The following is a 16,866-nucleotide window of genomic DNA, read 5'->3' on the forward strand; positions in this document are numbered from 1 at the left end:
TCTCTCGACTGTCCTTACAGGCAAGCCGTCCCTGGTGAGGCCACCATCAGGGACGTATTTAGGGGGGCCGAGGGAGTATTAGACCAGAACAATAAAATGTTGACAGAGACACTGATAATTTCAGTAGTTTATTTTTTTTTCAATAAATTTTGCAAAATCCTATCATAAACTCAATATTGCGCCAAATATAATAATCCATCTCAAATCTTCTTACATCTTGTCATTTTATAAGGTTTTCATCAGAAAAATTGATTTGCATTACTGAATTTTCTCATTTATCACACTCAAAATGTTAGTGTAAACCATAGAGTAATAAGAATAGATAGAGGGAGTATATGCAATTTTTACATGTCCCCAACATGGTTAGATTACTTTGTCGAATTGTGATATATTTTCAAAACCACAATTTTACTATATCGTTATGAATGTATATTATATTGAATGAAATATATTTATTTAAGTGATTCACGATTAAATATGCAAATTTGAATATTTGGAATCCGATATTTTTCCTAATGGTCGAATTTATAATAAGCAGAATATTTATTATTTTCTGTATCTATCTGCTGAAATCCAAGTTTTGGCAACTTTTGCACTCCTAGTGTCACCGGTTGTTTCACGTCGTTTGGCGCTTTGTTTTCTGAATTTCTGATATATTTAGGTCTTTATTTCAATATATTTTGAGTTAATATGAAACATTGATTCACTATGGGACATACGAAGTGCGTTCTTTGTGGAGAAACTCGCGAATTTAGTGAATTATCGTATCACTGATATGTTTTCATTTCCGCGCGCTTATTGTCAAATTTGAAGGTTCATGTTGGGGACAAAATTTGATTACATAAATTGAAATATGCTCCCTATATCTACGTTTATTGCTCTGAAGGTAAATCGAAAATATCCAGTTGTTCAATGAACCAAATAATTTGAGATGATTCGAAAAAATTGTCAAATAGCCTATTACGTCCCTGGCCACCAGAACCTTCCACGTTACCCCTGAAAATACACTAACCCAGTTGGCTGTGACGGATCAATACCCTCCGCCAAGGTACACGAGGTCTGTGCGTTTGCAATTGCCAAGGACGAGGCTTTTCCTACAAAGCATTGTCGAGATATCACCGAAGGCCATGGCTGAGTTGGAAATTGGGGCAGCTGATTGGGCCAACTGGGCAACTGGCAAGGGACGGGATTCTATCTAATTGATTGAATTCGTGATGAACACGGAAAGATAAAATGTGAGTTCATGATGAGAGTGTGAGGATAGTAATGTTTCTAGGTAGAGATGATGTGTTTCGGAAAATTGAGTTATTAATCAGGAAAGCGCTCGTCTCTTCGAATTTTGAGCTCAAACGATAAAATTCGACTCTTCAAATTCAATCCACCCATCTGGTCGTAAACATTATATAAAGGAACAAAAAGACATAAAAATTTTAGTTGAGAGGGGTTCATACCACGAGCATTCTCGTGATCTACCAAAGTTCCTCTCTCCTCAGCGTTTTCGAGATCCCACCACATTTCAGGATGAGTGGAGCAGTCTCAAACGTTTCTATGATTCACCATCCTTTTCTACCACTTGCAGGAATTCAAAATACGTTTTCAGGTATTTTCAATTTTATAAAAGAGACTTTTTATATAATATCAGTTTGGTATTCGTCCATGACAAACAATATAATAAAGGGTGTTTTTTTTAGAGCTATAGAACTTTAAATTGCAATAAAACAACGAAGGATTATTCAATTGACATGAATTCTATTTATCCGCGAGATAATCTTGTGGCATGACATTTTAAATATGATTTCTGGCATATGACCGCCACGGCTGGCACGGATGTAGTCCAATCTGGACGTCCAATTTTCAATGACTTTTTCCAACATTTGTGGCCGTATATCGGCAATAACACGGCGAATGTTATCTTCCAAATGGTCAAGGGTTTGTTGTTTATCCGCATAGACCAATGACTTTACATAGCCCCACAGAAAGTAGTCTAGCGGTGTTAATTAATCACAAGATCTTGGAGACCAATTCACAGGTCCAAAACGTGAAATTAGGCGGTCACCAAACGTGTCTTTCAATAAATCGATTGTGGCACGAGCTGTCTGACATGTTGCGCCGTCTTGTTGGGACCACAGCTCCTGGTCATCATGGTTGTTCAATTCAGGAATGAAAAAGTTAGTAATCATGGCTCTATAGTCTATACCGAACACCATTGACTGTAACGTTCTGGCCATGATCGTTTTTGAAGAAGTACCGACCAATGATTCCACCAGCCCATAAAGCGCACCAAACAGTCAGGTTTTCTGGAGGTAACGGTGTTTCGACATACACTTGAGGATAGCTTCACTCTTCACTCCAAATGCGGCAGTTTTGTTTGATGACGTAGCCATTCTACCAGAAGTGCGCTTCATCGCTAAACAAAATAAAATGGACGTAGTGCGCGATACGTATTCCGCACAGAACCATTATTATTTATTTTAGAAATAAAATTGCACTATTTGCGGACATTTAACAAAAGAAATGTTTGTTTGGAAAATTATATCATGCATATATTTTTTCTTCACTATAAAATTCATCTAATGTTTCTTTTTTATTCCAAAATAATTTATAAATAGGGACTTTCCGAACCCTTTAAAATGAGTGTTAGTGATTACCTCATCTAAACCAATGGTCTCTAGTTTAAAATAAGCGTACTTATTTCTTAACTAGAAAATTTTTTCTCTAAGTCTCATAGTTATCGAGATGCTTTTAGTGAGCATCGAATTTGGGACACCCTGTACATCTTTCCGCTGCGCTAATGCTAATTCACACCACTATTGACAACATAACTAAATCATTGCGATACTCGTTAGTGTCCTTCTTCGCTAATACTCTCCATTAGTAGAAGAAAAAAGTAGTTCATATTCTACCCACAGGAAATTTCCGGATGGTATCCATTCCTCAGCAAATTTCCTCTGATTCACATTCTCAAACTAGATTATTACGAAAGTTTTTCATTCCATACCCACAAAAGCAAAGATAAAATTGCATTTTCTTTCACATGCCAAAGGAAGTTTTCATCTAACAAACTCAGTTATTAGTTTGAAAGTTACATCCACATCAGGTTGGTGGGCCGTCTTTATGAAATTTATATAAAGCACGCCCGAATAAATTTCAGGTTGAATGAGCTACAGGCTTTACGTATTCGACAACATTGTATAGATACTTCGTCCCATGAACAAGTGCGATAAATATCTGGAATTTTTTTTAATCAATTTTTGCTCCTTTTCCTCAAATAATGAAATAATGTTCAATAAAAGATACGATCAAGTTGGAATATAATATTTGGTCGTAAAGACCAATGACGTGAAAACCAAACCAGTCAACCATGACTTTTACAAACACCTTACCAATCAAAAATTCACAATCCAATATTTCTACATCTGAATATTTCAGCAAAATCTAATTAATAATTTTCAATGGCTCTACCAATCTTTTATGAAATGCTGTTGTTTTCGATCTCACAATCTTTGTTACTATATTTTCCCACCTAAAATAACTCATAGTACATCGACTAAACATTAATTCATCTCCATGACAATCAAACGTTAAAGTATTGACAAAACTTGACGTCGAGTGAAACGTGGTAGTCTTTCAGTTTTCATCATGGACGTCCGCAAACAATCGTACGAGGATGGCGATGAATCATCTGGTAGATCAGTACCTTTCGATGAAGATTCAGATATCGGATTTCTAACTCCGGATGAGAAAGAACGGCAGAGAAGGAAAACCATGAAGATCGTCAAGAAGAAGAAGATCAAAGAGATGAAAGACCAAGGTCTTCTTCCAACAATCGATGACAAACGATCGCTCAATGTATCCATCGATGACAGATCCAGAGAAAGCATATTGAGTCAAAAATTGACCTTTCTCAAACGTCATAAGACCCCAGTCAAGAAAAGGATATCGTCCAAACTGCAGAATATCTTGGAGCCGAAGAGCAAGGAGAAATCTAAAGATAAATATTTCTCGCGCGCACCTGGTGTAACCACCGAGAATCTCAGAGACCTCCATGCCGAACCTTCTCCCTTTCTCTACCCCAAAGACTTGGAGGAGTTCGCTCAAAAGGTCCTCAATAAAGCCTGGAGGAACAATCTAAGAACCACTGAGCTGACCAAAAAGTTCTACGAGAGGAACAACTACCGAACAAGACAGCAAGGAGACCTGCTGAAAAGGTTATACACAGAAGATCCTGATGTCAGCAATTTGAAGTACATCGTAGACATCGATCCTGACTTTTTCAAGATCGCTGATGGTAGACCCATACCCGACAAGTTGAACATGAGAGATTACATAGATACTGTAAGAGATGTCCTTCGCACCAAGATCATCAACGGTTATCGTGAAGATGACATCCTTCTCATCGAGGAATCGCTCAGGTTGGAACAGAAGATGATAGATGAGATCAAAGAGAATTATCAAACTTACGTGAATACCTTTGAGGAATTCCTATACAACGACCACACCTACTCGATGAAGCTTCTACGTCAGTCTGAACAAGAAGCTGCCCTGGCTTATGAGAAGTACGAAGAATACAAGGAGTTGAGCAAGGAATACGGCGCCTTAAGATCTATACTGTACAACTCTGAAGAGAAATGGAGGAACTGCAAGATGTACCAGAAGTTCTTGTACCTGGTGAGTCCCTTGTCCTGGAGGAAACAGCACGATTTCTACCACTTTGCCAGTCCGGATGAACCCATAGAGGCACCAGAGGGATCAGCTGCCATCTTCGGGAAATATCGTCTAGGAGACAAGGAGGCTGAGGTTTCTTTGGAAGACCTTATTGGGCAGTTCTTGGACGACTGCGCCACCCAAAGGGAACCAGAGCTCTACTTCGAAGATCCCGAGCAGCTTTTGGACGTCTTCAGGTTCATGGAACTGCAGAATTTGAACTCTCTGTTGCATTCAGAAGAGCTAGCTGCTCCGTTGGAGGCGGTGAAGGCGGGTATGCAGAAGGCAGAGAGGATGTTCGATATGGAGATTTTGAGTTTGAAGGAGTCTATCGATAAGTTGGCTGGAGGTATTGCGTGAGTAGACTTTATGGTTATATTTTTCACAACGTAGGTACTTTATGTATAATTATTTTAATAGAAGAATAAATTTAAGTATACTTGATATAAATTTTGAAGAAACTTAAAAAAAATGTGGAGCAGATTCTCTACATCTCAAGGTCTATTTTGAATACGTAGTGATTTCTTTACTTTGACTCCCAACTTAATCTAATTTTGTTTCTACAGGTGGGAAGAAGAAAGAGCAAAATATCTGGAAGAACTGGCAATGGAACTTGTCAACGGTGAATTCAGGAAACTTGTAGTGGATGACGATATACTGAACCTTCACGTGTTTGTTGAAGACGTCTACGAAGCCCGTATTGGGCCAAATGATGCCAACTTGTCTGTCACAGATATGATGAGGGGTATTGAAATAAAGGTATCAAGGCGAATTTTTTGGAAGGAGTTATTTATGTTAATCAGGAATAAACCGTCAAAATGCCCTTTCGAACTCTTCAAGAAGAATAGGGACACTTTTGTGGTCTCCAAGGACATCACGAAATATTGTTTAAATTGGTGTTCACGCATGAAACTTCAAACTGTTTTTTTGAGACCAAATTGAAACGTAAATCTTCAGTCATAATTTCCAGGTCTACCTTAGTTTTCACACAAATTTTATGTGCTTCAGAGGTTAACCAGACCAGAAAACCATGACTATTCCTTGCCGTTTATGAACTAAATAGCTGAATATATCGATAACCTTCATATACACTCGAAATTCTCGTTGAATCTAGATAAATTCTGAGCTATGAAAAAAAAATTACCCCAACTGATATGGATCTTACGATTGAATATCGATACGTTTTAAAAAATCTAGTGCAATTTTTATACGACTACCGCTGCAATCACCAATAAGCACCATAGACCACCTTCAAGTAGAATCTCAATTTCGTATCGACCACACTGGGATTTTTACCGAGGTATCAAAAGTAGCGAAACCGCTATTCACCGTCTATTATTCAGATGCTGGATTATAATTACAGCTCATAGACCAAATCAACACAAAAAAAAGCATTGAAAAGGTATCAATGATATATCTTCGATTGTAGATTCCAATGATTATGTCGAGGTTTTCTTTGTATCGTCCGAAATACACGATTAGTATGAACTCTTTTGATAACCTTGAACAGAAACAACCTTTTTGATCGCCAATTGGTTGATCATTTCCAATAATAAAGCTTCGCAATCGTTCGCTTAAGCAAAGTTTTCAAACGGTCCTACAATTTTCACTCAATATAGTCCCACTAAATCATCGGGAACATTTAAGCCAATCGATTATGAATTGAGGAGGGCCAAGAATAGAACCTTGTGGACCTCCAGTGTTCGAAGGATAACCACTTATATCATGAATTATTACTCATAGGAACGCATAATATGATCTATTGGGAAATATTCTTGCATTTGAATTCATTTGAGATCATTTTTGGATACTATTATTGCTTTTTCAGTACCGTAATGAACTGTTACAATTGGACAAGATGCCCTCGGAGCAAGTCACCAAGTTGGAGGCCAGTTGTTATGCTGAAGAAGCAAGGATACTGAGAATTGCCGAGAAAGCGTCCAGAAAAATCGTGGAACTAGAACGTCTAACTTACAGATTACTCAAAGCGTTCACACCGCCTGAGCCCAAGATTTCAAGAGGTAAGAGTCCTTTCAACAATAGGCTATTGGTACATCCTCACAGATAAGGCTCACAAGAACGTTATACATTATTAATGTTTTGGCGAGTATTTCTCGAGCCAATTGTTGTAGCTGCGCCACCTCTCAGGCATGCAGAGTCACTACAATGTAACGAAAATACACTGCGCAAAAAAATTAACGAGCATTCTGAAAATCTCAATTTTTATGAAAGTTAACTCTATATTGACTTTATAACTTATTTTTTATGTTCTCTTGGGAAGGTTTTGAACGAAACAAGATACATTAAATGGAAGAAAAATTCAGGATTTCACCGAATCTTATGTGAAAGAAGGGAAATAAACAATTTTCAAAATACTGGAATGCTCATAAGTGATTTTGTACTTGGTATTTCCACCCCTTGCGTTAATTACAGCTTGGCAACGACGGTTCATACTCAAAATGAGTGATCTTGAAATGTTCTGATCTAATCAGATTCCCAGATTTCTCTGAGTTGGATTCCTAAGTCATTAAGAGTAGCTGGATGATTTTCTGAACTTCTCAGCCTTCTATTGAGGTTGTCAATCGGATTGAGATCTGGACTTCTTCCTGGCCATTCCATTCGAGAGACTTCAACCTCTTCAAGGTACTCCTGAACGATGCGCGCACGATGGGGTCTGGCATTATCGTCCATAAAATTGAAATTTTCACCAATGTATGGGGCAAATAACACTACATGCTCTTCAAGAATGTTCCTTATATACCTATCAGCATTCGTAGCTCCATTATCAACGACCACTAGGTCTATGCGAGCAGTCAAAGATATTCCACCCCATACCATAATCGATCCTCCTCCGAAACCAGTAGTATTCAGGAAATTGCACTGAGCATATCTTTCATGTGGACGTCTGTATACAAGGGAACGTCGATCACAATGGTAGAGGCAGAATCTAGACTAATCTGTGAAGAGAACTCTTTCCCAATCAGCCTCTTCCCAATGGATATGCTCTCTCGCAAAATCCAAACTCGCCCTTCGATGGGGTGGGGTAAGAGCTGGGCCTCTTGCCGCGACACCAGGCCTCAAATCATATTCTCTGAGGCGATTTCTTATTGTCTGAGTGCTAATTTCCATCCCATGAGTTTGCTCAAGCTGATTTTGAAGGAGGCGAGCGGTTGCAAACCGTTGTCTCAACGAAGAAACTCTCAAGTAACGTTCTTGAATGGCAGTTGTTACCCGTGATCTACCCTGTCCTGGTCTTCGGACATTCATACCTGTCTCCCTGAATCGCTGCAACATTCTGGACACACTTGTATGGAAAACTCCAAACCTTTCGGCAATTCTTGTGTATGTCCACCCTTCTTCTCGCAAAACTACCGCTTGGGCACATTCCTCTTGGGTCAAATTGCGTATTTCGCGTTGCATAGCGATCGAGTGTAGAAAATCAAACGAAAGAAAAACTATTGATCACTAGAATTGATCGAGAACAACTGATTTCAGAATGGAGCCAATACATTCAAAATCTGATAATCTCATGTTTTTTATTCCTGCTGGGAAAAAACATATGTATTGAAGAGAAACGTTGAAAGTGGATAACATATGCATGCATAATTCTGATAAAAATAATTATCATTGAGAACACCTTCAGTTGTAGAATAAATTTGAGATTTCCATAATGTGCGTTAATTTTTTTGCGCAGTGTATTATGTTACTCTAATCTGTTATCACGTTATGAGGAACTTGGGATGACGTTACTTCGAATCTTCAAAAGATGTTCGTTAAAATTCACATCACTACAGAGAGCCAAGTCACTCTGAGATCCCTGGAATCATATTGGTCTGTATTGACATGGTAGTGCCTGGTAGCAACTGACCATAGGCAATAAAGTAACTCTACTATGGTTACCGGGGCATTGTGGTATTAAAGCAAACGAAAAAGCCGATGAACTTACAAAAAGATCATCAAGGTTAACACGTGATGGTCCTAAGCCCTTCTGTAGGCTTGGAAAAGACCAATATGGGACAATAGAAAAACACTCTGAAGGAATACTGCGGATCTTGCTCAGGCAAATAAATTTGTGGTGCTTTCACCGAACTATACCAGGAAGCTCCTGAAGCTACCACGAGCTGAGCTTCGGGTAATGGTGGGACTGCTGACTGGACACTGTCGGTGTAAATACCTTTTGTACCGCATGGGTAAGTCACCAGATGAGATCTGCAGGCTCTCCAAAAAGGAGTTAGAACAGCCTAAAACATAATGTGCAAATACCTGGGGCTGACTGGCCTAAGAACCACTCACATGGGAAAGTCAGTTCTGGATTCTCACGAAGTAATAGCCAAGGCTCCTAAGGATGTCTTCGGTTTCATCAACAGTATCGACGGCCTCCTTGGGTTTGCATGAATAAGTAGAGTTAAGAACATACTATGGGTACCAGGGCACTGTGAGGTTGAAGGAAATGAAATAGCGGATAAACTTGCAAAAAGTGCATCAAGGTTAAGACCTGCTGGACCTGAGCCTTTCTGTGGGATGGGAAAAGACCAATACAGAGCTGCGGTCCAGCTATGGGAGTTGAACAGTAGGATAATCCACTGGACTAACACTCCTAGACTTGCTCAGGCAAAGAAATTCGTGAAGATTTCACCTACCTACGCCAAAAAGCTCCTGAAGCTGTCGCGAGCAGACCTTCGGGTGATGGTGGGACTGCTGACGGGGCACTGTCGGTACAAACATCATTTGTACCGTATGGGTAAGTCAGCAGACGAGATTTGCAGGCTCTGTGGATCGGAAACAGAAACGGCCGAACACATAGTGTGCGAATGTCTGGGGCTGGCTGGCCTAAGAACCATTCACATGGATAAACCGGTCCTGGATACCAGAGAGGTAACGGCCAAGGCCCCTAAGGAGTTTGTCAATTTTATTAACGTCGTTGACGACCTCCCTGGGTTTCTATGAATGAGTAGGGTAGTGAACCAAAGATCTGCATGGTCGCAGTTCCCGGAAGGCTTACCGAAGCAAAACGACCCCAGTTCAAATAATAATAATAAGGGTTAAGAACAAGAGATCAATTTGGTCGCAGTTCCCGGATAATTTTTATTCTTCCACAGAGCTCAAGTGGAGATCTCCACCTCCGAAGCCTCCAAAACCTCCTCCAAAGATAATTCGTGAGTTGACGGACTTCGAACAAGATTACCTGCAATTCTTCACAGAATTTTGCGCTGATAAAGATGATCCCATCAAGTATGGCATCGATATAAACCAACCACCTACCATGAAGGAGGAACCAACGCATGAAGAAGATGAGGATGACGAAGAAGAGACAGAAGTAGGTGATGACAACACAGAGGAAGATAATTAATCACCTAATCGACATTACTTATATCTACCTATATTTCGGATTTATTTATACACTCTTTTTCTACAGATGTGATTGTGTGTATAGAAATAGAAAATTTATATCTACGTATATTTGAAATTTGTTTGTTATACTTATTTATGGATGTATACAGTTTTAACTAGTTATTCTATAAAAAAAATGACTTTCAGTCTTGTAATAACTTTTTTTAACTTACTTCATCCGAAATGTTCGGATCGAAGAGATATTTTTTTGATTAAATTAATTTAGACAATGTGAAATCTTGAGAATAATTTCATCTACAAGTCATTAAACAAAAAACATGTATTTTAATAACACTTCCAAACATTATTCATTGAAAATCTCTGGACCAAAAGATATGTAATTGATTTTGATTAAATTACACGATTTGAAAAATACATTCAATTCTTCCAGAATTATTTTATAAATAAGTCATTTCACAAAATACAGTTCATACGTTTCAGTCTTCTACATGTGACTTCTAACTTTGACAAGAAGAGATGTGTCATTATTGATTTTGATTGAATTAGATTGAATAATAGGAAAACATGGGAACACTCATGGCAGATAATTTCATAAACGTGTCATCTTGTAAAACACATACATTTCAGTCTTGTTCTAAAGTTTCTAAAAATTTATTAGAAATCTTTCAACCGAAAAGTTAAATTAAAGAGATAATTTAGACATTTTAGTCTTGGGAATCATTATAAAACCTGTCATTTTACTGAATCTTCGATCTACAAAATCCTTCTGCAGTCTTTCAATCTTCTTCTTTCTAAACATTATTCATTAAAAATCGCTGGACTAAATAAGAGAATGATTCTAAAGATATACAACGATATCTATGTTTTTTGCAATTACTGCACGAATACGAATGATTTGAATTCAGTGCAGCAGAAATTATACTATATTAATTCATTAAATCCCATAATACCCCATGACCAAGAGCTGTTCCCGAACCATAAGAGATAACTGGGAATTCTCAGGAAGTCCGGTGTTTAAAGTCTGACTAGAATGTAGGTGCAGGGCCGTAATAACAATGAATAAAGGGTGTTTTTTTAGAGCTATAGAACTTTAAATTGTAATAAAACAACGATGAATTATTCGATTGGTATGAATTTTATTTATCCGCAAGATAATCTTGTGGTATTACATTTTAAATATGATTTCTGGCATATGACCGCCACGGCTGGCTCGGATGTAGTCCAATCTGGACGTCCAATTTTCGATGACTTTTTCCAACATTTGTGGCCGTATATCGGCAAAAACACGGCGAATGTTGTCTTCCAAACGGTCAAGGGTTTGTGGCTTATCCGCATAGACCAATAACTTTACATAGCCCCCCAGAAAGTAGTCTAGCGGTGTTAAATCACAAGATCTTGGAGGCCAATTCACAGGTCCAAAACGTGAAATTAGGCGGTCACCAAACGTGTCTGTCAATGAATCGATTGTGGCACGAGCTGTGTGACATGTTGCGCCGTCTTGTTGGAACCACAGCTCCTGGACATCATGGTTGTTCAATTCAGGAATGAAGAAGTTAGTAATCATGGCTCTATACCGACCACCATTGACTGTAACGTTCTGGCCATCATCGTTTTTGAAGAAGTACGGACCAATGATTCCACCAGCCCATAATGCGCACCAAACAGTCAGTTTTTCTGGATTTAACGGTGTTTCGACATACACTTGAGGATTAGCTTCACCCCAAATGTGGCAGTTTTGTTTGTTGACGTAGCCATTCAACCAGAAGTGCGCTTCATCGTTCAACAAAATTCGACGATAAAATGGACGTAGTGCGCGATACGTATTCCGCACAGAACCATTATTTTCGAAATAAAATTGCACTATTTACAAGCGTTGTTCAGGCGTGAGTCTATTCATGATGAATTGCCAAACCAAACTGAGAATAAATCACTTGACAGCTGTTAAATCGGTTGCTATCTTGAACTTCCAACTTAAAGTTATATACCTACTATATATGCGAAATATAAAGAAAAGAAACAAAATATACAAAACAACAAAAATATAAGAAAAAACAACACAAAGATGAAATTTTAGGAATATGGATCAAATATAAAATGTATAGATAAAACAAATAGTATACTAACTGACAAAGAAACTGCAACACCCAGAAGGAGCTGTTTAAATTTTAAATTACAAATTACCTATCTCAACTACAAAATCAAAAACATAATGTTGAGGAATTATAGACCTTATTGAGCGAAATTGATTAGAACTAGTAAATATTGTCAATGAATTCTCCCAGCTGTGTTCTACATCCTGTTTCAAATACGTTGAATACAAAAAACAAACGCATCTGTCTGCAATAGATGAAGGTTCCCTAGATGATACGCTGTCAGACTGATTCAGTTAAGCTGAAGAATGCTATGCCTGAAATAGTGAGGATACCTACATCTACATTTTTCCGTAAGTGGATACTTTGTCTGGAACCCTCGGAAGTGATCAGTCTTCCCATAAATATCCCTGGATTTATAGAGGAAACAGAACATATGAAAATAAGGGGAGAGGTAGGATATTATAGCAACTTGACACGTTTCAGTAATATCTACGTATATTTGTTCAATGAGGTTATTTATTGAATATATGATATAAGCCAAAGATAATTAATATTCTTATAAAACAATTCAACTCTTGGAGATCACATAATTGTATACGTAAAACAGGGTCTTGAATTTTCTTTAGTGGTCATGGAAATATTGAGTAATCTATAGTTTTGGTTTTGCGATTAACATAAAATTTCACAAAAAGCTTCAATTTGCCATTTTACATCTAAATCAAAATTTTCATCTAGATCGAAGCACGGGCCCCCCCTAAAATTTTGCTGCCCTCCCCCCTAAAATTTGACATGCTGAGGCTAAAAGATTAGCAGAACTATAATTTCGATTTACTTTGACCCCCCAAAAAAAAATCCGGCCCCTTCTTGACCAGCCCTATTCTTGAAATCTGGCGTCGCCACTGCTGGCGACAAGAGTGGTCACGTTTTTGATTGGTTGACGGTTTCTGAGCCTAAATATGGCGACTTTCTGTTAATATTCTGCCTTTACCTGATTTTTAAGATTCATTCAAAATGTAAAGCCCATTTTATTAAGTCACTGTAGTAGGTATTCTTCAGTTGAATAAATTTGTTCTATATACAAATCTATCAGGCTCAATAGTTTTGATTTTGATAAATAAAAATAAATACATAAAAATACAAATATTTCTTTATTGATCAAGCGCAGCCCGCTTTGATGCGTCAATGCTTGATAGTGGTATGAATCATATTTCAAGCATTTTAAATTATCACATTACCTACATAATATATATTGATTCAGTGGCGTACCCAAGGGAGGATAAGGGGATATATCCCCCCCAGGAGGAATATCCATTATATGTAACAACCTTATATATCACAATCTTATTATGAGTAAGCAAACTTCTTTGGAAAACTTCTTCAAAAGAAGGAAAATTTGAAAAAAAAAATTGTATCCCCCCCCAAGGCTTATGTCTGGTTACGACACTGTATTGATTGGTAAAAACAGTATTGCTTCAGAATCAATGAAAATGCTCTACAAGGACTTAAATAATAACTTATGTTGCTTCAAATGTAGATTAATAGAATCTTATGTTTTTGTACCATATTCTGATTTGTAGCATACTCACTTATGCTCCTTCAAATTCAAACTAACTGCTGGATGTGTGTTAGAATTCATGCAGTATCAAATAACAAATAACTCCTAGCAAATATCAAAAAATGTTACCATTTATACAGAACAAATAGAAGTTATGGAACTCCATAAGTTCATCATGTGATTTAAATGAAGGTAAAATCATATTTAGTATTATATAATGGGAAATAAGGTCCAAAATGATAGCATCATGTAATTTCATTTGAAAATAATCAAAATACTTATTTATAAAAACAAAAATCTAAAAAAATATAACATTTCATTATTTTTAACATAATCATATCTATTGAAAAGAGTTGAATCTTTGTTGGTTAATACCGTTTTATAATTTGTAGTGTTATTACATATGGGCTGCTTGTGTTTCTTTAAATTCAAATTAACGTTTATATGTCGATTGAGAAAGAATTTGTGATTCGAAGCAAAATCACACAGATGACACTTATGTTTCTTCAAATTTGAATGAACAAAATTCATATGTTGTTTGAGTTTCACTTTCTGATTTGCAAAATTATCTCACAGGTGACACTTGTGTTGCTTCAAATTTTAATGAACAGAATTCATATGTTTTTTGAGTACGTTTTTATGATTTGCAGCATAATCACACAGGTGACATTTATGTTCTTTCAATTTCAAATGAACAGAGTCTATGTGTCCTTTGAGACGCTCTTTTCGATTTGTAGCATAATCACACATGTGACACTTATGTTCCTTCAAATTCAAATGAACACCATTTATATGATTTTTGAGAGTTCCTTTCTCATTTGTAGCAAAATCACAAAGGTGACAATTGTGTTCCTTCAAATTAAAATGAACAGAATTTATATGTGTCTTGAGATTCAGTCGGCGATTTGCAGCAAAATCACACAGGTGACACTTGTGTTCCCTCAAATTTGAATGAACTGCATCTATATGTTGTTTGAGAGTTTTTTTCAAATTTGTAGCATAATCACACAGGTGACACTTTTGTTCTCTCAAATTTAAATGAATAGAATTTATATGTGTCTTGAGACTTCCTTTCTCATTTGTAGCATAATCACAAAGGTTACACTGGTGTTTTTTCAGATTCAAATGAACAGACTTTATGTGGTTATTGATATGTTCTTTTAGAGTTGTTGCATAATCACACAGGTGACACTTATGTTCCCTCAAATTTAAATGAATGGTATTCATGTGTTCATTCAGATGCCCTTTATGATTTGTAGCATAATCACACAGGTGACACTTATGTTCCTTCAATTTCAAATGAACAGACTTTATGTGGCTTTTGAGAGAGTATATTCGATTTGTAGCAAAATCACACAGGTGACATTTATGTTTCTTCAAATTTAAATGAATAGAATTTATGTGCTGCTCAAGATTCTTTTTCTCAGTTGCAGCAAAATCACAAAAGTGACACTTATGTTTCTTTAATTTCAAATGAACAGAATTAATGTGTCCATTAAGATGCTGTTTCAGATTTGCAGCATAATCACACAGGTGACATTTATGTTCCTTCAAATTCAAATGAACAGCATCTATATGTGATTTGAGACTATCTTTGCGATTTGTAGCATAATCACACAGGTGACACTTATGTTTCTTCAGATTTGGATGTATAGAATTTATATGTTGTTCGAGATTCTTTTCCAGATTTGTAGTATAATCACATAGGTTACACCTATGTATCTTCATTCTCGAATTAAGAAATTCTTCATGAATTTTGGATGATTCTTTCGTTTTTGAAGGATTATCATGGAAACCAATATGTTCGGATGGATACCTCAAATCGTTTACATTGATATTTTTCAGGTCTAATCCGTCATGAACTCCATTTTCATCTATGTAATGTTCGGAAATATCAACATCTTCCATTTTACCTAGACGAGTCTGAATTCCATTCTCATCTATAAATTGTTTAGAAATATCTACATCTTCCATTTTTTCTGGATGAGTCTTGAAATCATCTTCAAACTCTGAACAGTCTTTCTTTCTGAAACAAATGATACCATGATAATGTTGATACAATTTCTTTCAATAATAATATTGGTATTATATTGATTTGGGTGTCACACAATTTGAATTAAGTACATATTTGAATGTGTTAAAACGATTTTAACTAATTCAGATATTGCATAATTCACAAAGAATTCTTTTATCCTCTTTTACAAAAAAAAGTTAGAATACACCCATATAAAGTTATACTCATTTCTCAATATTAATAGAGATACTTTTGTTCAACTAATTTCCGCCTTTTATAGAATGTATAGGTAATAGACAGTCGCTGCGGAGAAAGCTTACCCCTACCCCAGGGTAAAATCAAGGCTAGATCAACACTTGTACACACTTTCTATCATCACCAGAAGATTCCAGTGATTTCAGAATATAATTAAAAACCTGATGATTTCCTAGTTTCTGTGATTAATATTACGTTGTATTCATCTTCTTGGATGAACTTGCTGAATAAGATACGAATTCAGAATCAGAGATCAATTATATGAGTCTTCACAACAAAAGTTAATAATTGCACGTTTGAGAAAGAACTATTTTCCTCCAGGTGACTTTTGAGTCGAAAAAAATATGTACAACTACATGAGATACTTACTCATCAATTTCATTTGCCTCCACTTCCATTTTGGATGGATATGGATACATATAATACCACTCCTTCTATATACGTTCTTTTCAAGAATTGCTACAATAATAATTCGAAAAGTTTGAATAACTACTACGGAATGGACATGTGAAGGAATGAGAAAATAGCTTTCGGAATCTCAGAGCATTCAAAATTAGGATGAATGTGTATTTCATTAAGAAATTTGAAATTAGTATAATTCCATAAAAATAAAGTGTGAAATAAAACTAACTACTCCGTAGGGTCCTTCGTGAATTAGTTTTAAACATAAATTATAAGTAGGACTTTTCACTCTCAAAACCACACAACAATAATAACTAGGCATAGAGAAATGAGAGAATTTTATTTGTCTATGGTATTAGGTTAGGTTAATTATTCTGTGATCGACCATTGCCAGAATAACCGAATTTATCCGAATGATTGTTTGGGACATAGATAAATATAAAAGTATAATCTATAGAGAACGCCCCCAATTTTCATGTGCACAGATTATT

At 36.5% G+C, this 16,866-nt stretch overlaps 2 protein-coding genes across 2 annotated transcripts; one reads left to right on the plus strand and one right to left on the minus strand.

Moving 5' to 3' along the window:
- Nucleotides 1-3,574: 3,574 nt before the first annotated feature.
- Nucleotides 3,575-10,241, plus strand: LOC123672505 (cilia- and flagella-associated protein 100-like). The gene is made up of 4 exons (XM_045606614.1): nt 3,575-5,060; nt 5,271-5,463; nt 6,533-6,725; nt 9,804-10,241. Exons 1-4 carry the CDS (start codon nt 3,640-3,642, stop codon nt 10,052-10,054), a joined length of 2,058 nt encoding a protein of 685 aa, XP_045462570.1. The 5' UTR covers nt 3,575-3,639; the 3' UTR covers nt 10,055-10,241.
- A 3,037-nt stretch (nt 10,242-13,278) lies between these two features.
- LOC123672506 (zinc finger protein 64-like) lies at nt 13,279-16,805 on the minus strand. The gene is made up of 2 exons (XM_045606615.1): nt 16,343-16,805; nt 13,279-15,730 (listed from the first exon to the last, which is right to left on the minus strand). Exons 1-2 carry the CDS (start codon nt 16,390-16,392, stop codon nt 14,305-14,307), a joined length of 1,476 nt encoding a protein of 491 aa, XP_045462571.1. The 5' UTR covers nt 16,393-16,805; the 3' UTR covers nt 13,279-14,304.
- Between the last annotated feature and the right edge of the window lie 61 nt (nt 16,806-16,866).

Source organism: Harmonia axyridis, chromosome 2 (genome assembly GCF_914767665.1).
Source record: "Harmonia axyridis chromosome 2, icHarAxyr1.1, whole genome shotgun sequence".
Lineage (NCBI taxonomy): Eukaryota > Metazoa > Arthropoda > Insecta > Coleoptera > Coccinellidae > Harmonia > Harmonia axyridis.

Coding starts and splice junctions, on each gene's coding strand:
- LOC123672505 (XM_045606614.1), top strand. CDS start 3,640: ATGGACGTCCGCAAACAATCGTACGAGGATGGCGATGAATCATCTGGT. Junction 5,061..5,270: donor AAGTTGGCTGGAGGTATTGC/GTGAGTAGACTT, acceptor TTGTTTCTACAG/GTGGGAAGAAGAAAGAGCAA. Junction 5,464..6,532: donor TGAGGGGTATTGAAATAAAG/GTATCAAGGCGA, acceptor TTGCTTTTTCAG/TACCGTAATGAACTGTTACA.
- LOC123672506 (XM_045606615.1), bottom strand. CDS start 16,392: ATGTATCCATATCCATCCAAAATGGAAGTGGAGGCAAATGAAATTGAT. Junction 15,731..16,342: donor GAGGCAAATGAAATTGATGA/GTAAGTATCTCA, acceptor CATTTGTTTCAG/AAAGAAAGACTGTTCAGAGT.